Below are 21137 nucleotides of genomic sequence, written 5' to 3'. Positions count from 1 at the left end.
CCATCCCCACCCTCTTTGTCTTATTTTTATCTAACCTCTTCTAATTCTTTGAATACCTACCAGGTAGCCAGCACTGGGCTGAATGCAAATGCAAGACAAAGCCCTTTTCCGTACTGAGCTTCAGTCTTGCACTCTATCCTACTAAAAAATAGAACCAACAGCAGTTTTTGAAATGGAAATGTCAAATTATAACCTCAGATTCTGTCTTCCTGGTGTGACACTCCGGGCTTGCTCTCTTTCTCCAGTTGCTTTCCAGATGTGTTTCTTTTCTTCCATGCTGCAGAGGTGGGTAAATGGCTACTCCTTACCTCTTACAGATGGGAAATTTGATGTCAGATTATTTGCCAACGTTCAGGGAGACAAGCTGGTGGAAGAACCATAGTAAGAATGTTGTTTTCGTGTCTTTCCTTTTTTGTTAATTGCTTCTCAGCTGGCATAGCAGGAAGGGAGCTGCCTTTGAGCAGATGGAGGTGCCTCTTGGCCTTTCTGGGAGGAGTACTGCCCTTCTGAACATAGCTTGGGACTTAAAGAAGAGGCAGATTGTGTCAGGCCAGCCAGAGTGCAGGTTGCAGTGCAGCAGCTCTGGGCTGCAGTGGAGGAAATGGTGCCTTGGACTTAAGCACAAGGATTCTGGTCAACTTAGGACCAGATCTCTGAATCTCCGTCCTACTGTCAGTGCCCCCACCAGCCTCGGTTTTGGTGATAGAAGTGGGAGCTGAGAGTTAAGAGTCCATCTTCCTTTGCTTCTCTGACTTCGTCGTTGAGAGATGCTCTGCCCCAGATTAGGAGGCACGGCACGATTTGCACTTTACACAGCCCCCTGCAGCAGTGCCACTTCTGGACACTTTCTGTCCTTGTATCTTCCCCTGGTCAGTTGCAGCCTCTCAGCCGCATTCAAATTCTGAGCCATTCCTGCTACCCCCCACTGCCGTTTGTCTGTCCCCCTGCACTTCTGCAATGCTATTGATTTGCCATTTGCATGCATTTTAACTGGATTTGGGTTGGTGTGTGCTTCTGGATACTTTTCTATCTATCGATCTGATTTAATGGTACCCATCACCACAACTTCTAGGAGTGCTTTCTGGGAACAACAGCACAGTGTGTTTTTTGGTTTAGAGCCAAGGCAGTCCAGTGACTAAGAGGCACTGGAGGTAAAGCACAGAGCTCTGTTTTCTTTTTAGAAGTCTGTGTAGGAGAACCTTTCCCTGCCCTTTTTTTGCTTTATTTCGAAATCCATTTTTCCCCTTATTCAGTTGCCTGCCCCTCATTCTGCTGTTCCGTTAATTAAAAGCCCATGCCTTCTCCCCACTGTGGTTGCTCAGCACCTCTCCTGTGTCTTAACATATGCACATGGGTTCACATGCACACATACTTCTGACTTAGTGTGGTGTCACATACACAGGCTGGGCATTTCTCTTAGGGTCGCTCAGGTTCCTCCCCATCTGTGAATCCACAGAGAGAGTACCCTCCTTAGCTAAAAGAAAGTTAACAACAGCTGTGAGGTGGCCTGGAGCGTGCATCCGAGCACGTGTAGGTCTGTGAGAGAGAGGATCTGCATGTATAAGAGGGGAGTGCTGGTGTGCTTAGTGGAGCCGTTGTCTGCTCCTGGTGTCACATATAACCTGGTGGAACAGGATGCATTGGATAACTCCTTCAGGTTTTCTTTGAATACATAAGGTATTCATTTGGTAAATAACTCTGGCTGATATGACAAATATACTCTGTGTGTTAATAGCCGATTGCTTTATCAGCTTAAAACCATCATCATTAACTGTATCACTTAATTTCTGTGTGTCAAGTTTTTAGGTGCATCTTAGCTGGTGGTTCTTGCACAAAGTCTCTTAGGAAATTGCAGTCAAGTCACTGGCTGGGGATGTGATCATCTGAAGATCTGACTAGGCTGGAGGGTCCAATTTTAAGACGGCTTACTTGTGTGGCTGGAAAATTAGAGCTGGCTGTTGGCAGGAGGCCTTAGTTCCTTGGCTCATGGACCTGCCCATAGAGCTGTTTGGGTGTCTTCACAGTATGACATTTGGCTTCCACCAGAGCAAGTGAACTGAGAGAGAGAGGTGGAAGCTGTAATGTCTTTAAACCCTAGCTACAGAATTCAACCCAGTCATTTCCATAATATGTTACTTAGATATCTTGAAATGTATTCACACTTGGTGGGTCAGCCTATTCACACCTGATAGGAACTACACAGGGCTGTGATTATCAGGAGGTTGAGAGTCATTTAGTGCCATCTTGGAGGCTGGCTACCACACACCAAAATCTCAGTGGCTTTTCTCTGTGAGTTTTTCTTACTTCACAGTCCTTTGTGGGAAGGGGGCTTAGTTACGTGCAGTTGTTTTGGGACCTAGATCCTTTCCATCTTGTTGGTCTAGCCTCCTCTAGGGCCTCGGTGTCCTCCAGTCATCTGAGAATGAGAAAGACAGCAAGGATTTAACTGTGGGAGTTGTTTTTAATAATCAGGCTTGGTGGTGGTGAACATCAGTTCTGTTCACATTTCATCGGCCAGAACCCACAGGATCTCACGAGGGAGGCTGGAAAATGTCACCAAGTGTGTGTTCTCAGCAAGGCAAGAGGAGCAAGGATACTGACCTAGTGATTTCCATCACATTTCATCTAGTCATAAAGCCTGTGATAAAGGCTCTGTGTCCTTCAAGAAGGACAAATATCAACTGAGTAGACTGGTGGTGCCAATCACCAGCCAGTCAGCAAATCCTCATGCATTCCCTGACAGCGTTTTTCACCCCCAGAGTGATTGGACTGGCTGTGGTCGGGCAGCTGGGCAGTTAGCCCAAGGAGGGATGGGGAGCCGTGATGTCTCAAGCATTTCCAGGTTCTTCATAGAAGAACTTCCGCTTAGTGAGGTGCTCTGTGTGCTTTATGTATGTCGTCTTATTTAATTTTCACATCAAACCCTCCACAGAGGTATCATCTCCATTTTACAGATAAGGAAATTGAGGCTCAGTGAGGGTAACTGATTCTTCTGAGACCTCCATGGTCAATATGTAGCAATGTTGAAATTTAGACCCTTTCCACTCCACCAGTCCTGTGGGCTATCCCTAAATGGAAACCAATGGCGCTAACAGGCTAGTGATGCTTTACAGTGACAGTCGTGGGCCTTGGCATCTTGAGAATGGCCTCTTCCTTTTCAGGAGAGAAGTGATGTCCAAAGACAATCCCCCAACCAGAGCACATTGCTCTGCATCCTAGGAGCAGGTAGGGCTCTAGAAAGGTACAGAAGAGTCTGTGGTCCCCAGGCCAGAAAGTCTGGTACTTTGGTTTTAAGTCCCACCTTCTTCTCCCTCTGATTGTACCTGCTCCTATCCTAGTGGGTAGGGACCTGGCGCCACATTACCCATGTGTTATGGCAATATCACCTCTTGCTCTTGTAGGGCTTCGTACTTTTTCAAGATACATTCACATTGATCACTCTACAAGGGTAGGGAGAGCAGGTATTTTTACTCATGTTTAGGGAGGCTGCGGCCCGCAGGGGTTAGTGTATCCTTCTGTTGGGCAGTGGAGCAGTGGTGATGATGGGGTATGTGGTTTCCCTTGGGTTTGGTTTTGTAAATGTGGAAAGAGTGGCTCCAGAGGATAAGAATTTGTGGTAATGAACTGAGGGGGTTTATAGTTCTTGGAATTTGTACAGAAATGCATGCATTGATATTAATATGTAGTTATTCATAATTGTGTTATACCTTTGAATAGCATTTTATTTTGCCCGTTTGTCTCCCCCAATCCATCCTGGGCAGATGATGGAGTGAGCGTGGAGGAGCTGGCATGGCTGTGTGTCACTTTTCAGAGGGCATCCTTATAACTCTGGCGAGATGGGGCCTGACACCTGGGATCCTGCCTGCCTGGGAGACATCCCAAGGGACTGGTCTTGTTCCCTCAGCACCTATTTCTTCCTTCCTTTTCTGTAGCTTTACCCAGGACTGGAGGCGTTAAGAAGGCCCTTCCCTAAGAGAGGTCGTGTGCTTAGCAGGCAAGGCTGCTAGCATCTACAGCACTCTTGGTAGTCAGGAGTGTGTCACTGTTTTGCTAGGGAAACCAGGGTGGAGGGGAGGGGACACTGCAAACAACCAGGAAGGGGGATTGTCCAGGATTTGGAGTTTTCAATGCTAAGACCAGGACAGCGCCAGGCAGACCGACATGGCTGGTCACTCAGGTTGGCCTTCACCCCTACTTCCCTTGCTCCTTTCCCCTGCTCCTCAAGGAACCTCATGGCTCATGACAGGTGAGTATATGTCAGAAGACTCCTTTGTGGGTGAGGGCCCTGGTTCAAGATGCATCATCTCCTCTGTCCCAGGGACTGCCTCTCAGCCTATCCTGGCTTTTGACCTTATCCCCTTCAGGGTTCTCTTCTCTGAACCTTCCAGAACTACAGGGATCTCTCAGCGACATCTAGACGGTTTGGGAAGTCATGTTGTCTCAAGCATTTCCAGGCTCTTCCATAGCTCTGTGCTATGTAAGGTGAATCTTTTATACCTCTCCATAAAAAATCTTGATTAAAATACTAATTTCTCCTTAAAATGTTTGTTTTTCAGACAAATCTGAACCCTTGTGCTCTGGTGGCATTCCAAAGTGGGACGCAAGCAGTGTGGTTTGAGGTTCAGGTTTTAGGCCAGGTTTCTTACTTTTGTGAAGAATTTCTCTCTGTCCTACAGATGACCTTTGCCTGCAACCCCTTCTGTCCATGCCCTCGACCACTTCCTTTTCTCTAACCTAACTCTTCTGGTATTCATTCAAGGCCCTCCAGACAATCATTTCCAGACTTAGTTCTTTATTAGGATACAGCTTGGTCATTCCTTGTTATCTTTTTTTCTCCCTTATAGTCTTTTTTATTCTTGCCTCCCTGATCTTTGGCAAATAAAAAGTGTTCTGTAATTTTTTCATAAAGAAGGGCATGGAGGGAGAGGGTATAGCTCAAGTGGTAGAGTGCGTGGTTAGCATGCACAAGGTCCTTGGTTCAATCCCCAGTACCTACTCTAAAAATAAACTTAATTACCTCCCTCCCACAAAATAAATGAATAAATAAACAAATATTTAAAAAAAAAGAAAGGAATGGAGCTCTGATGAGATACCGTGTGCTTTTCATATATGGTCTCATTTAATTCCCATGATTACCCTGCAGGGTTCTACCTCACAGATGAAGAAGAGAAGGCACAGAGAGGTTGCCCAGCTGGTTGAAATTCATAGAGCTGCTTAAAAGTGGCAGAGCTGGGGTTGGGACTGCCAAGCCTTTTCATTTGATTCTATCATACTGTTGTTATTAGAATATTGGCTTGGAAGCCAGGACACCTGGGTCATAGTCTCATCTGGACTCTGTAACTGGGTGACCGTGAGCAAAACACTTGGTTATTGGACATCATTGTGCTATCTTGTTGGAGTAAAACAGAAAGTGGGATTGAAAGACTTTGGGGCTGCCTTCCAGTGCAGATGTCTCTCTCCCATCATTTCCACTCTCTGGGAAATTCTGTCTTCCAAGTCCATGTGTGACCCCATTTCTGCCTCTTCTCTCAGGATGCCCTTGTAGACCCTTCTCTTTGATTGGACTTCTTTGATTATCCTTGTGGCTTTTTTTACCCTCTTTCCCTCCACTTTATGGAGAGAGGAATTGTTACTATGACTTTGAATTCCTCAGAATTCCTGCTTCCCACAGCTTACCTAGATTACCGCATCTGAAAAATCTTTGCAAAAATATTTGCTGTTTTGTAGTAGTAAGTAGTGGTGGTGGGAATGCTGCTTAGTTACTCTGAGATGAGAACTGTGGGATGGATCACCGTGGGAAGTTAGGTAATACAATGGAGGCCCAACAGTCTGGGACTGCCTGAAAGTAGGTAAAGAACTGAATAACATCTTAAAGAGTCTCACTTAACAACAGGAAAAGCTACTATTCGTTTTTGTTTGACGGGTAAGGCTTTATGCTGGGTGTTGAGGATACAGTGGTGACAACTACATGATACCTGGTTATTACAGCCCAGTTAGGGGAGGCAAAGTTAATCTAAGAAGCAATTCTAGACTCACAACTTTGATAAGTGACATCAAGTGTAATGGAGAACTAACCTAAACAGGGAGCTGAAGGAAGATGTAAGTGTCAAGCGCTTTGTATACATTATCTCATTAAGTCTTTACAGTGGCTCTGTAAAGAGGGTAGTCTGTTTCCCATTTTATAGAAGAAGAAACTGAAGTTCACATTTCAGCCCAGATCTGACTCTGAAGCCCAGGTTCTTTGTGCTACATACTTCGTTACCTTCCTTAAGAGCCTTTAATCTCAGCCTCTGTAATTCTCTGTGCAGGGCCGTCACTTACATTTGGGCAGAATAGACGGAAGCTTCTATGTTGTGATTTGAAGGCTATAGTTAGTTGAAAGACATCTCTGTCACCAAATATCCTCTCCACTGATCTGATACTCAGTGCTAGAAACTCTGATGGCCAGTGAATAGCCTCTGAGAATGTTTGGTTTTCAGGACACACATAAGATATGAGCGTGTCATCTGGCTGGGCTAGTAAATTAGGACGTTTGCTGCCAGTGTTGTCCTAACATGGACTAGTTTGTCTAGTTAGTTAGCTGTGTGTAGAATGGATAGAGGCTGAGGACATGGAACACAGACAGGGAAGTTTTTTTTCTTTAGTGATAATATACTTTTATTTTTTTCCAATTTTTTTTGTTAATAGATTTTATTTTTTTAGAGCAGTTTCAGATTCACAGGAGAATTGAGCAGAAAATACAGAAAGTTTGCACATAACCCTCTGCACCCACACGTATATTCTCCCCTACCCTCAACATCCCTCATCAATGTGGCATATTTGGTACAATTGATGAACCAACATGGACCCATTATTATCAACCAAAGTCCACAGTTTACATTAGGGTTCACTTTTGATGTTGTACATTCTATGGGTTTTGACAAACACATAATGACATGTAGCTACCAATACAGTATCATACAGAATAATTTCATTGCCCTAAAAATCCCCTGTGCTCCATCTGTTCATTCCTCCCTCCCTCTCCCCAAACCCCTGGAAACTGTGATCTTTTTATTGTTTCTATAACTGTGCCTTTTCCAGAATGTCATTTGGTTGGAATCCTACAGTTTGTAGCCTTTTCAGACTGGCTTCTTTCATTTAGTAATAAATCTTTTAAGGTTCTTCCATGTCTTTCATGGCTTGATAGCTCTAGCTCATTTTTTTTTACTGCATATATATTTTAAATTTACATATATGTACTATTCATTAAGTTTTGATTAAGCTCAAGCTATGTTCTGTTCTCTCTTTGAGCCTCAGTTTTCCCTTCTGTAAAATGGGTTGGATCAAATGACCTTTAAGGCCACTTAAGCTCTGTTGTTGGGTCTGACTTTCTTGTGATTTCATCATGATCTTTGTTCATCTCTCCATTCGTGGCTCACCTGGTGGTTTTACAGGTGATGATTTCATTATTGTAGAATATCAGTGTCTCTCCTCGCCTCTCACTATGCCCTGGACTTCCCCCTTTTTCTTTTTCTTTTCTGTAGGAGAAGTAACCTGCTGGCCAGTAAGCATCCTAGGTGGGCAGGGTGGAAAGCACTCCCTGCCCGGGATGCAGCTCTGGCCTCTGCCCCGAGCCTGCATTTGTGATGTGAGCCAGAGATCTCAACCACGGAGCTGAGGCTTTCATTCATGAGCTAATAGTTGAAAAACCAGAACAGTATTTCTGTCTTACTTTTTTTTCTTTCATCTTTGCTGTGTCTCTCAGAGTCCTCATAATAAAGAAAAATAATCAGGCCAACCTATCTAAGCTTTTGCTAATGGAGACTAAACCCATAGAGGCAGCTTCTCCATGGGCATGCTGGATGCTTCAGTTTTACCCTCTGTCCCTTTTAGAGACTCGCACAGCATTGGCATAAAGACAAGTAACCACAATTACTTATTTTGCACCCAGCCCCTTAATGTTGAGGAGCATGAAGGATTCTGCCGTGATCTCAGGCACATTCATCGGCCCCCACTGAGCCCCTGATCAATAGTGACACAGACGCATCAGATGGCCTTCAAATAGTGCTTCCTTTTTTGGATGGACTGGGAGAGAGAGGAAGAAATATAAGTGCCTCATTCCTCTTAGACTACAAATAAATAAAGACGTGGTGTGCAGCTGCATTTCAGGCATTTTGGAAGCTTTTCTGGTGTGCGTGGGTGTTGAGGGGGGTAGGAAGAGGAGGGGGGAGGGGGAACCTGCACTGAAGCGTCTGTCTTGTTGCAGGCAGGGGTAAGGACACTGGTTAATGTCCATATGGGTACCTTGAAGTCCCTACTCCTCCTCCCGCACACCTGGGGAACACAGAGCAGGCCTCAGAGGCGGGGAGCGGGACACCCCGAGGCAACTTTACTCTTTTTTTGTCCCTTCCCCCAGAGCATTTAGTAGGAGGTCATTGGCTGAGTGTGTGCCCTGGAATCCGGGGCCGCTGCTGCCACTGCAGTTAATGCTGCTTTGTTCAGTGCTAAATGAAGCGAGAACTTTCACCCAGGTCACATTCATAATCCCGCTCAGCAGGACGCTCAGCTGTGCACCAAGAGCAGTTTCTGCAGGCAAGGAAGAACTTTCCCGTTGGAGCATTCACGCTGGCCTGGAGTGGGGAGACAGGTTTCTCGACCTCAGTTCTGCCATGACTGTATCTTTGGGCATGCCACTTAACTTCTGTGGGCTGCAGTTCCCCTCACTCATTCAGCAGATACTTGAGTCTGACTCTGCCAGGCCCTGTTCTCAGGGCTGGAAATGTGGGAATATGAGGGCAAGGTGTCAGCCCTCAAGGAGCTTCCATTCTACTGGGGCAGGCAGATGGTCACCATGTGAATGAGGCAAACCCCTAAGTGCAGACCATGTTAACTGCTGGGAAAGAAACAGCGATGGTGAAACAGTAACTTTAGGTGGGGTGATGATGGTGAATATTTATTAAGTACTGGCAGGATACCCAGCTGTGCTAAATGCTTTTGATATGTTCTTACTTAATCTTTCTTTTGTGACATAACCTTGGACATGATTCCTAAGGTTCCTTTTGGATTTGAAATCATCTGCTTCTGTGATTCTAAGTTTTTAGCAGATATATCAAGACAGCCTTGGTTAGGGGACTGATTCACATGGGCCCTTAACAACTAGTGATTCCTAGATGCAGACAGAATATCACATTTCCTACTGCTTGTTTGTGTTTTCCGAGAGAGGACACAGGAGGCCCGGAGGGATAGGAGAAGGTAGGCAGGGTGATGGACTAGAAACCAGGCCAGGTTTGGGGCCTGAAGGAGAGAGGTGGTCAGAATGCAGGTGGAAGGTCCTGGACTGGGAACCAGAAGCTGGGGAGAGACCACGCCCCTTCTCTGCCATCTGCTAACTGCTTTAGGCCTCATGGTCCATCTCTGTAACAGGAGGAGCGTCCTCCTGAACCTCATGTGTGTGCGCTCTGGGTTTAGCCTCTTGAACTGATCAGTTTATAGAGAGATGTGAGCTGGGATTGCAGAGATCCAGAGACTCACTTTACATTGTGCCCATTTATAGGGGCTCTGTCCTTTTACCCCTGGAGAATGTGGCACTGTAGTCTTTTCCCATAGCCTTGCCTGCATTGGCCAGTCAGTGGGGGTGCTTATAGCCCCACAACACAAGATTCTGTTATCTTCTTCTAAAGAGTGTAGATTTGCTCTTAAGGACAGTTAACATGGCCAGTTTTATATCCTGCACCTGCCTCTCCTGAGGTGGGCACCTGCCACTTTTGGCTGGACTCCTTGTGTATTTGTGCATTTTGGGGGTCATGTAAGACCTGGGTGGGGTTTATACATGATTTGGAGGCTCCCTTCCTGCGACACCCTCCTGTCAGGGATTTCTGCCCTCGCTTTCCGGCTCCTCTGGCTGTTCCAGTCTCTGGTGACCAGGTCCCTGGCGGTCTGAGTGCGCATTTTGGCTTGAGCTCCAGCCAGCGCCTGCGGCAGTTGGGGGATTGTCCTGCCAAACAAAACTGCACGAACCAGGTCTCACCAGTGCAGTTCCCTTCTTTCAAGGGTTGATTTCTCGCCAGTCTCTGCCTGCTTTTGATCTCTTGCCAGTGCCTTCAAAGTCATTTTTATTATTTCAAGTAATAGACTTTGTTTTTTAGAGCAGTTTTAGGGTGATAGAAAAACTGGGTGGCATGGACCTAGATCCCTATCCCCCCTCAGCGCCTCTCACAGTTTCCCTCATTACTTGCATCTTGCATTAGTGTGGTGCATTTGTTACAATTGATGAGCCATTATTGATAAATGATTAACAGCCATGGTTTGTATATATAATCCATAGTTCACTCTTTGTATATTCTGTGCATTTGTTTTTTTATATCTTCTCCAGAGTTTGTTGGAGACCTAGTCTGATGCTAACAGTTTTTTCACCATTATTAGAAGCAGAATCATCTGATGCATTTAGTTTTGATTCATACGTAAGTTTTTTCTCAGTCTCTAGAAACACTTGACAGAAACTTTGTAAATAAAGGGAGTTCCCTGAGGAAAGGGAGGGCAGAAAGTCTAACAAGTCGGTGGGTGGTGGTGATATTGGTGACTGTGTTAAGCTGTTACATCTTGCTGCTTTTCGTGTTGTGGTTCATGTACCAGGAAATACTATGGTTCAGTTTATCATTGTCTTCAGAAGTTAATCTCCAGAAAATAGGGTGGAAGCAAGAAAATGAAAGAAAAACTGTGTGAGGTATTAATGTAGCACCAAGGCTGAGGTTGCTCAGAAACTTACCACAAAATATCTGAAGTCCTTTGGTTAACCTTATTTGTAGTTAACTCCTGCTTATCTGGAAGATGAAGCCACAGATAAAACTGACACAGATAATCTCATCTCTTGATTACTCCATACAATTTGCATCGTCCTTCTGTTTTTTTTTTTTTCCCTTCGCTGGTAATGAAAAGGAAGTAGGCCCTTTTTTAACTTCTTTACCCCTTTTCCCCATAAAATCAGTGGCAACTATTCCGAATAGAGGCCTTGTGATATCTTATAGGAAGGATTCCCAGAAGACTGACACAGGAATTCTATAGGAGTCTTCCAGAATGCTAGGTGATTAAAAATCCACCAACAGAAAGGTTTGATATCCCATCATCTCTTGGTAAGCCAGGAATTACTTGTGAGCAGGTGGCTTAGGTCCAGTTCACATACGTGGATAAAAGTCAGGTAAGTTTGTAGAATTACAGTAGGGTGGGAAGGTTGACTGGAAGAAGCAGGCTGATGCCTGTAATGCCTGAATACCAGGCAGAATCGAGGGCTTGAGCCCTCTTTTTCTTTCCCTTCTTGGGGTGGAGATTCTCCCATGTGCACTTAGGGGTGAATAATAAGGGTTCATTCTTAGATATGCCAGTCAGTCAGGTATGTTTTGAGTATCTCCTGTGTGCCTGGATCTCTACTAGTCATGGCCAACCAGTATGAATAAAACATGTTTAGTCATGTGTTGATGCTCTAAAGGAGAACTATATGGAGTTATGGGATTCATCCATACGAGAATCTCACCTTCCCTAGGAACCAGAAGAGGTAGAGATCTACGGGATTGTGGGTATTGGAGGACTGGGGGGATGGGGGTGGAAGAAGAACATCCTGTGCACAGGGACTAGCATGTGAGAAGATACGATGTATTTGAGTACCTTCCGAATAATGGAGAGGCCGGTGGTATGAGATGAAGCTGGACAACGGGGGCTGTGTGGGCCAGGCTGAGGGTTTTGATTGTCATCTTTTAGAGCAGTTGGAAGCAAGCACGGGAGGTTCTTGAGCCTGGGAGTAACACAGCCTGATTTGCATTTGAAAGAGATCACTGATAGCCTCATGTAGAATGGTTTGGAGTTGGGCCACGGGGACAAGAGAGAAACCAATGAGAAGGCCTTCGTGTAGATTAAGTGAGAGAGAAAGGTTTTCTGGGATCAGGTAGTGGAAGTTGATGGAGAGGTGGAGGAGAGAGAATTGAAAGGTCCTGGTTGCTGATTAGCTGTGATGGATAAAGGAGAAGCACATTCAAGGATGACTCGCAGGTTTCAGGCTTGAATAACTGTTGGACAGAGTTGTAAATCAAGGTGAGGAAGGTTAGGGGAGGAGCATGACCGGAGGGGTGGAGGGGAAGAAAGCACGAGTTTCTATTTTGGAAATGATTCCTCCAGTTCCCAGGCATTGCGTTGACCTGCCTCTGTTGTCCAGAGCCCAGTGCCCTGCAGGAGAGGCAGCTAAAGGGGATGCCGTTTCTGAGTAATGACCTGTCATCGTGCATCAGCCTTTGACTGAAGGCAGGGAATTAGTTCCGCCTGATTCCTGTGGGAGGTGACAGAAGCCTGGATGTCGGAAGGTTGTTAAGTCAGCAGACGAGTGAGGTTCAGACCTGGGAGCCAACTTCCCAGTCTCAAGCGGTAGGTGCCAGCCTAGATTCAGTTTACCAGGGAAATGAGCAGTTTGACCCTCGAGGTTGAGTGGTTACAAGGACCCCTTTCCCAGGTGGGTCTTGTCTCAGACTGTGTCTTACTTTGCCCAGAACGGAGCCTCAGGGTGGACTGAAGTTAGCTGTGGAGGGGGTAGTGGCCAGGTATTGAGGTGCTCTTTGCGTTGTGGGGTTATACATGTACGCAGCAGCAGCAGTCACTCATCGTACCCTCTGATTTTGCCCTGAGGAATGGATTTTCTGATCCTTCTGCTTCCCTGGAATTGGCTCTGCTTTTTTGATTCATGAGTAGTGTGGATATTTAGCTTTTGACTAGGAGATTTGGACCTGAACCCTGCTTTGTTTTCTTTTCATTTCCTTGAATGACTGTAAGGTGCAGCTATGGTAGAGATGGGTTATCTGCTCCAGACTCATTCTCAGAAAGGCAGATTTGTGATTTTCTTCACATGATTGGGAGGGAAGATGAGTGTGTGGTGTGAATGAGTGGGATGTGTTAGTGTGGGATGGCTGTGTGCATGCTTGGTGTGTGGGGGGTGACTCGTGTGTGCGGGTGGCACGTGAGGTGTGTGAGCATGTGTGCACTGTGTGTGTGTGTGTGTGAAGGTGTGTAATGTATGCGTGCACATGTACCAGCTTGGCTGATGGCTGGAGGAGGCACTAGCAGGGTGAAGATGTTGGGTGTCCTCTTGTGAATGCCTTTGCATGCAGAATGCTGCTCCCTTGTTAGGAAATCTTGCCCACAGCTAGAAAGCTGCCTCCTCTCTGTGTTGCCTCCATCCCCTGGACCCTGGCTGCTTTGGGATTCTCAATCCAGCTGCACCTCTTCCTGAGGAAGGAGAGTTGGGCTGGGTGGAGGTCTCAGGGTGGGGATGGGCCCAGTTGGGCACTTGCGTTCAGGCCCAGTTGTGGCTCTCACTGGGTATCAGGCCCTTCCTCGGGGTGCAGGGATCAGTGTGGGAGGACCGTGCTGTCCTCCAGGTTCATCTATAACGGGTGACCTTGCTCGATCTTGAGGTCCCAGCTCTCATCTGATGGCCAAGGGAACACAAGCCCTGAAGGCCTGAGTGCCAAGTTAATCCCTACTGCTCACAGTTCAAGGCAAGAGCCATCAGGCGTGCAGCGTCCTGGAGAGGAAGCGTGGAAACTGCCCCTGGCTGTGGGTGGTGCTTTGAAGTTGGGCAGTCACAAACCTGGCCTCACGTCATTCCTGCCTATGTGGGTCACTGACATGCTGACAAACTGTGGGGCCCCAGCAGAGCTCAGAGGGGAGAAACACCAACCATGGTTAAATCGGAGGGGTGTTTACCTGCTGTGGTGATGCTGTCTGTTTAGGGCCCAGTCTACAGTGTGCACCCTGCTTACCACAAGCTGCTCTTCGGTGTATTAGCACAAACTGTGGATCCGTACTGGGGGAAGTCCTTTTGCAGTATTTAGTCTTTGAAACCCTCCTCGCTGGGGCCAGCCTTACCGCCCAGTTTTAGGAAGAACCTTCTATTCCTACAACCACAGGAAGTGCGTTTCCTGCAGAGACGACTGCCCTGCTCTTACCTTCTATTAACTCGACCTTTGCTTGGTTGGATAGACGCTTAAATTATCCTGGGGCAGTTGATTTCTAGGATGTCCCCTGGGCTATTTTATATAGTTTGTGTGTAGAAAGGAAGGGCACATGCCAGTGGGTCAGTGTGGACTGGAGTGGTGTCTTTGAAGGCATATCACATGCTTCGTAAATGTTGGGTTGTCATCCTCTTTTCTTGTTTTATTCTGCTAAGTAATGATACCTGTAATTACCTGTACTTTTGATTCAACAATCCCACTTGTAGGAATACAGCCTAAAGGGCTACTTGGATGAGCTCAAAGGTGTGCAGATAAGGAGGTTTGTGAAAGCAATTTTGTAACAGTGCCCTAGGGTAAGTAGCCATCAGTAGGGGAGCCGTTGCATGTAATGTGACAGACCTATATGCATTGGTGGAGAAAGATAACCAAGTTTTATTTAAAGTCAGAAAAATCAAGTTGCAGAACGGTATGAATAGTAGGAACCTTTTTATATAAAACGGATTCCTCTGTATGTCTATGAATATATGTGTCTGTCAATACAGAAAAAGATGTACATCAAACTGTTGACAGTGGGGGGACTTTATTCTTTTGCTTTGCATGTTTCTGCATTATTTGAAAGGGTACAGCAATAAATTATTCATATATTAAACAACCTGCATGTCGTTTGGTTTTAAAAAATAAAAGGTCTAATCAGGTTAAACTTCTGACTAGAAAACTAGTCCATTCCTTTTCTCCATTTAGGAACTTACCCAAGTGTCTGAGATCTCTGTGACATCCAGGGCTAATTCAATGAAGTTCTATCAATAAAGAGTATATATTCTTCTTTTTTATTCTTTTGGAATGTTTCAATATGTGCAGAGCACATTTGTGTAAGAGATTTGTACCTTATCTCGTTTGATCTTTGCTGAAATCCCATTTTACAGATGAGGAAATTGAGACAAAGGCTAAGTGGCTTGTCACAAAGAGAGGGGTGGGAGATTCTTCACACCCAAGTTTTTCTGATTCAGAAGCGCTCCTGTTTAAACACAGTGCTTGCTGTGTCTCTGATTAAGAATGAGGCGAAAAGGGAAGCGATTTCTTGTTTAGTTGCTTTTTATGAAGTTAGAAATAGTCTCAAAACAAGACACCCTTTTTGCTCTTGATTTCTTCACCTGTAAAATGAACTGCATGACCTCCGAGGGTCCTTCCAGCCCTAGCATTCTGTGACTGGGGACGCTTGCCATCCCTCTTCTCAATGAATGTTTGCTTCTTCCCCACAGTACGTAGGAAGCCTGGATGTGCCGAGGCCCAACAGCAGAGTGGAGATTGTGGCTGCCATGCGCCGGATCCGGGTGAGTGGCCGGAGGTGGGGCTCTGTGGAGCGGGAACTCAAGCGTCCTGTCTGCTGGCCCTTTTAGAAAGTACTGGAGGTGCCAGATTGGATGGCTGCACCCTTTGTAAACGTTGGACCCCCTCTCCTTACACTGGCCACGGACACTGTTGTGAGTTAGGTAGTTGATCTTGACTAAAGGCCAAGCTTAGAATGGCTGTGGTGGCTGGAGGGTTATGTCCCTCCCTCCCTTGTGACTGCTGCTTCTCCAGCTGAATTGCGTGTTACCCTTGAGGATGTGTGGGGTCTGCCAGGGAGTCAGAGGGAATGGTGAAGTATCTTTTTGATTCAAAGATTTTAGGGAAAATGTTTAGTGATTAACTGATAATTGGCTCAAAACATTTAAAAAGTAAAGCATTTTTGTGGTACATAAAGATTTACTTAAATTTTTAAGAAATGTAGGATTTCAACAAAATTTCCTTGGTTGCTCTAGGCTCTGGACACGTGTGCATTCTCTTTTGATGTTTTGGATACTCTTAGAAGACTTAGGTCAACATTCCAACCTGTTGCTTTCTGACTCTGTGATACACAGAGAAGAGACTGAATAAAAATTAGGTTATCTTCCAATCACTGTGAAGGAGTTTGCCCATGTGCTCTGCCATGAAATGAGAAATTAGATGTGTGCAATTTTGAAGGTGGGGTTGGGATTGGTCAAATGAATTGTAAGGACTTTTGGAGAGAACCAGTGTTGGAGGTGGCTGACTTGGCTGTCCTGCATGTAGCCTGAATTGGGCTCTGTGTCTTCTGGAAGAATCTGCTCACCTCAGTGGAAAACACATAGCGGGTGTTGGGTGCTTCATTTTGTTTTTTGCCAATTTTGCTTTCAGTCAATTCATCTGATCAACAGAAACTGCAGTTCAATGACAGCAATTTTGGGAAGAAAATTAGTATTTTGCTTCTGATTCCCCAAGCAGTTCATCAGCCTAATAATCTTTTCACTGCTTTCACCAGCCCGGTCTTTCTGCATTTTTTATTGTTAAGTTGAATTTGTTGAAACTACCATTAAATGCAGTGCTGTTTTCCATGAACATAGAAATGAATCACTTCAAAGCACTGTCACTTGGGTTCATTTAATGTTCACAAGCTGTGAAATAGGGGTCATGTTACTCTCATTTTCTGGATTAAGCTGAGGCCGAGAGAGTCACAGGGGTCTAGAAGTGGCGGGCATGTGGCCTGAATGCGCGTCTCCACTTGGTCTCATGAGAACTTGCGAAATGCATCGCCCCTTTGGCTTCAGGCCTGCCCTTCGGTGTTCCCACGCCTCTTCTCTTCCTTCCCCTGCCTGCTCAGGTAGAAGGCACTGAGGCTGCAGCGGGGCACATCTGGGGTGTTGCCCTTGTGAGGATGGGTTACAGTTCTCACCACCGATGCCACCATTGCCACTGTGATAAGAACTGGACCTGGAGCTGGCCTGGCTTTAGGGTTTCAAGCAAAAGAAATTTCCTCTTTTCTTCATATTTGACGGAGAGGCAGGGAATATGTTATTGCTAATATCACTGTTAATAATATCTCTATTAATACTAGTAGCCATTTTGACTGGGACATTGTGTTGTACACCAGAGATTGAGACATTGTAATTGACTGTACTTCAATTAAAAAAAAAGTACTGAAGTGGAACAGAGTTAAAGGAATGGTACTGCCTGACTTCAAGACATACTATGAAACTACAGTAATCAAAACCTAGCGTTACTGAGGGAATAATAGATTTTATGTGTATTTGTTCTGACACTATATTTCTGCATATATATTTTAAAGTTACATCGTAATAATTTTAATTATTATTCTTACAAAAATACTAGTAGCTATCAGTAACAGTAGTTACTATTTAGTACTTTGTGTTCGGTGCTTTATTAGGCCTTTTAATATTGAAATGTTGCTATTTGCAACTACTCTGGATGAGGTGAGGGTATCATTGTTACATTTTGTAGATGAGGAAACAGAAACCGGGGGCATTAGATAATCCTAGATGAAACGGTGTTGGTAGTTGGAGCTGGAATTCACACCCAGGACTGCATGGCTCCTTGATGGGGTGGTGACCTCAGCTTGAGAACCCAAGGGTCAGGATGTGGAGCTTCCCCAGCGAGGGAGTCAGTGGCAGAAATAAACTTTGTAGACGGAACAGAGGTACGGGAAACTATTGATGCGAAGCAACAGAGGGTAGGTCGGGTGGTGGGGCTGGCTGCACATGGTTCCTGGAGGCCTTTGGGGCTGGTGTGTGGGTATCCCTTCCCCTCCCCAGTCTGCTTTTCCATCATCACCTGTCAGCCCAACTGGCCATGTGCCAGCAGCTCCCTTCCCTATGACCTGCTTCCAGTGCTTAATGAGCAGCTCATTAAATGAGAGGGAGAAATTAATTGGCCAGAAAGCTGTTTGGTCTGGCTGTCCAGTCCCCTGTTTAGTCTGGCCACAATAAGGACTCTGGGTGTGTGTTTTACTCTGAACCCCCCAATTCACTGCTAGATCCAGTCTGCTGTTTTCTTTTCTTCTCTCTCTTTCAAAAGCTGTTTTGGCTGTAATTACAGTTGTCAAGAACTAGGGCATGTGATTTCTGTGTAAAGGACTAGTCCTGACTTCGTCCTTTTATGTTGAAAGATGCCAGACTAACGCTGGGCAGGACACTGTGGGGTTTGGTTGCTGGATGTTCTTGTGGATTCACAAGATGCAGCCCTCAGCTTGAGCCAGAGCAGTGGCTCGTCCTCAGAAAGAAGCAGTCACAGTAAGGACCATGGTGCCTTACACCTGTGAAGTGCATCGTGCCTCACCAGGCCCTTTAGATGCGTCTCCCCCATCCTCTCCGGAGCTCTGCACAGGGGAGTGGATGGAGTAGTGCAGACCGTGTTCATTTCTCAGGGCAGGAAGCACTCCGAGTGAAAGGATTGGCGTGAGGGTGGCCAGATTGATCTTCTGAGTTGGGGCTCAGCAGGTGTGTGGTTTGCTGTTCTGCCCCGATACTGCGCTGCAGTGTTGACTCTGAGCTGAATATGTGGGCTGTTGATCTGCCTGGTGGCTTTCCTCTTCCCTCTCCCTGTTTCTCATTTATTCTCTTGCCATGTAGATTTTCTTTTACATTTAAAAAAAAATCTTCTCAAATGTGCTTTCAAAGTTTTTTTTTTTAATGGTGGTTAAAATCATGTAATATTTAACCATTTTTAAGTGTGTAGTTCAGCAGTGTTAAATACATTCACACTGTTGTGTAACAGATCACTCTTAAACTTCATCTTGCTAAACTGAAACTCTGTACCCATTAAACATGAATTCTCTCTCCCCCTTCCCCCCAGTCCTTGGCAGCCACCTTTACATTTTCTGTCTCTATGGTTTTAACTGCTCAGATACCTCATATGTGTGGACTCATACCGTATTTGCCAATTTGTGATGCTTGTTTCACGTAGCATATTGTCCGCCAGGCTCATCCACACTGTAGCATGTGATCAGATTTCCTTCCTGTTTAAGGCTGCATAGTATTCAGCTGAAGGTATATAACACATTTTCTTTATCCATTTCTCTGTTGGACACTTGGGTTTCTTCTACCTTTTAGCTTTTGTGAATAATGCTGCAATGAACATGGATATGCAGGTATCCATTTGATATCCCATTTTGAATTCCTATGGATGTATACCTAGAAGTGGGAATGCTGGATTCTATGGTAATTTTTTTTCTAAATTTTTTGAGGAACCTCCATACTGTTTTCCATAATGCTTGCACCATTCTGTATTCCCCTAACAGTATATAAGGGTTTCAAGATTTTTTTTTTCTTAGTAACATGTACCTTCCTGGGTGCTGGCCCTTTAAATAGATAGTTTTTCTTTTTCTGGTAAGGATCTGTTGGGGTGGGAACCACTAAGCCCTTGGAGTGTTGCTGGGTGGTCTCAGGAAGCAGGATGTGCATTCACTCTGGATTGCCAGGTTGCTTATTGTCACAGGGGCCTTCTAGTCAGGGCGTAGGAGATCCCTGGGAAGTCTGTGGGGGACTCACTGAAGGCTGGGGTCAGTGATAGCAGCCAGGTGACCCCTGAGGTGAGGATACCGTGGCTCAGGGAGGTCTTGCAGTTCCTGGAGGGCAGGGACCACAACACATCATACTGCTTTTGAACCCCAGCTGCCTACCCTGGTTCCTGACTATTAGTACACACTCACAGGTTTATCTTGAATGAAAGAACGACTTAAATGTTTTCCCCAATATAATGTACTGGCATAAACTCAGTCTATTATGTACTTCAGACATACAGAATCATAGCATATTATTCATTGTTTGAAGTGACTGTAACTGCAGTTGATCAGTTTGTCCACCGGATTTTACAGAGGCCCAAAGTCGTACAGGAGGAAGACTCAGATCTTCCGACGCCCAGCCCAGAGTGCTTTCCACTGCTGCAACGTAAGGCTGCTGGAAATTCACTGCATGTTTTTTTGCTTCCTTGTTTTCTTTGGATAGCTTCTAGGAGTTTCCATTGATTAATTTGGGAGTTGGGGTGGATTTTGGGGAGCGCTGACTATCAGACAGAGTTGGAATAAATGGCAGTCATGGTAGCAGTAGTTTTTGGATCTGCCCCACTGCTTTTTTTTTTCTTTTCTTCCTGTTGTCATTTTCTTTTTCAGGATCTGCCACTTTCCCCAAGGTTGGCAGAGATATCTTTAAACTGGTCCCCTTGACCCAAAAAGACCCTGATCCGTTCCCTTGTTTGTCATAAGAAGTCTTCAGTTTCTTTTATTTTCTGTATTAGTTTTACTGTTGCTACTGAAACAAGTGACCACACATGTACCGGTTTAAAACAATACATGTTTATTGTCTTACAGTTCTAGAGGTCAGAAGTTTTAAATGAGTCTTATGGGGCTAAAATACAAAATGGGTCAGCAGAGGCTCTCAGGGAGCATCTGTTCTTTGCCTTTTCCAGCTTCGGAGGCTGCCTGCCTTCCTGGGCTTGTGGCCTCATCACTCTGAACTCTGCTTCTATCATCACAATCCCTTCTTTGACTCTGACCCTCTTGCTTTCCTCTTATAAGGACTATTGTGATCACTGGGCCCATCTGGATAATCCAGGATAATCTTCCCATCTTAATCATGTCTTCAAGGTTGTTTTGCCGTGTAAGGTAGCACAGACACAGGTTCCAGGGATTGGGACGAGGACACCTTTGGAGGCCCATCACTCCACCTACCACGCCTGCCTTGTTTACTGCCTGCCTAAAGGGATAAGCTAAGTGGTGGGGGCCGGGCCAACCCCGCAGGCCCTCTGATTCTGGGTTGGATACTTTCCCCACTCCAGGTCAGCTGCCTGGTACTGGGTCCACCCATGTGTTCTCTTCTGATCCCTATGTTGACCCAGGCAGGAAGGCAGCTTAAGAGACACTCCGCAGAAGCACTGGATGACTGTCCTGCTCTTTGTCTGCCAGGGATCCAAAGGTCTGCGAAGATGCTAGCCAGACAAGGGAAACAAGAGAGAAGGGAATGACTTTTTTTTTTTTTAAGAAGAGTTCACAAAGTTTAGTGAAGTTCTGCGTGAACCCACGGTTGGTCAGGCACTGGGTTTGCTCCCTTGGAGGTTACTGGTTGAAAGTGAAGGGTGGCCAGTAATTCTGAAATCGGGCTGCTGGCTGTGCACCATCGGGCCTGCTGTGTGAATAGTGAATTTGGCAGCGAAGTATTTGGTATGATTTTTGAGTCCTTTGTTCCCAGAGGTTAGTACCAATCACCTGCATGGCACTTTTTAGCATCCTTGCGAAGGCAGCTCTGTGTAATCAAAACAGCTCTCAGTGAGGAACGATGAGAGCTGGACTTGAGTCTCCTGGGCTCGACGTCTCACCTT

At 45.6% G+C, this 21137-nt stretch overlaps 1 protein-coding gene across 3 annotated transcripts in view; it reads left to right on the top strand.

Moving 5' to 3' along the window:
• LOC102546089 (carboxyl-terminal PDZ ligand of neuronal nitric oxide synthase protein) overlaps positions 1–21137 on the top strand; it is a 279781-nt gene that overhangs the window by 53832 nt on the left and 204812 nt on the right. For all 3 annotated transcript variants that reach the window (XM_006209048.4, XM_006209047.4, XM_072946226.1), the window contains exon 2: positions 15230–15301. In XM_006209048.4, the coding sequence (XP_006209110.2) occupies positions 15230–15301 (72 nt within the window). The remainder of the gene's footprint in view (positions 1–15229; positions 15302–21137) is intronic.

This window comes from Vicugna pacos, chromosome 21 (assembly GCF_048564905.1).
Source record: "Vicugna pacos chromosome 21, VicPac4, whole genome shotgun sequence".
Lineage (NCBI taxonomy): Eukaryota > Metazoa > Chordata > Mammalia > Artiodactyla > Camelidae > Vicugna > Vicugna pacos.
Note: the sequence above shows the minus strand (reverse complement) of the source record. Positions and strands in the feature narration are given on the sequence as shown.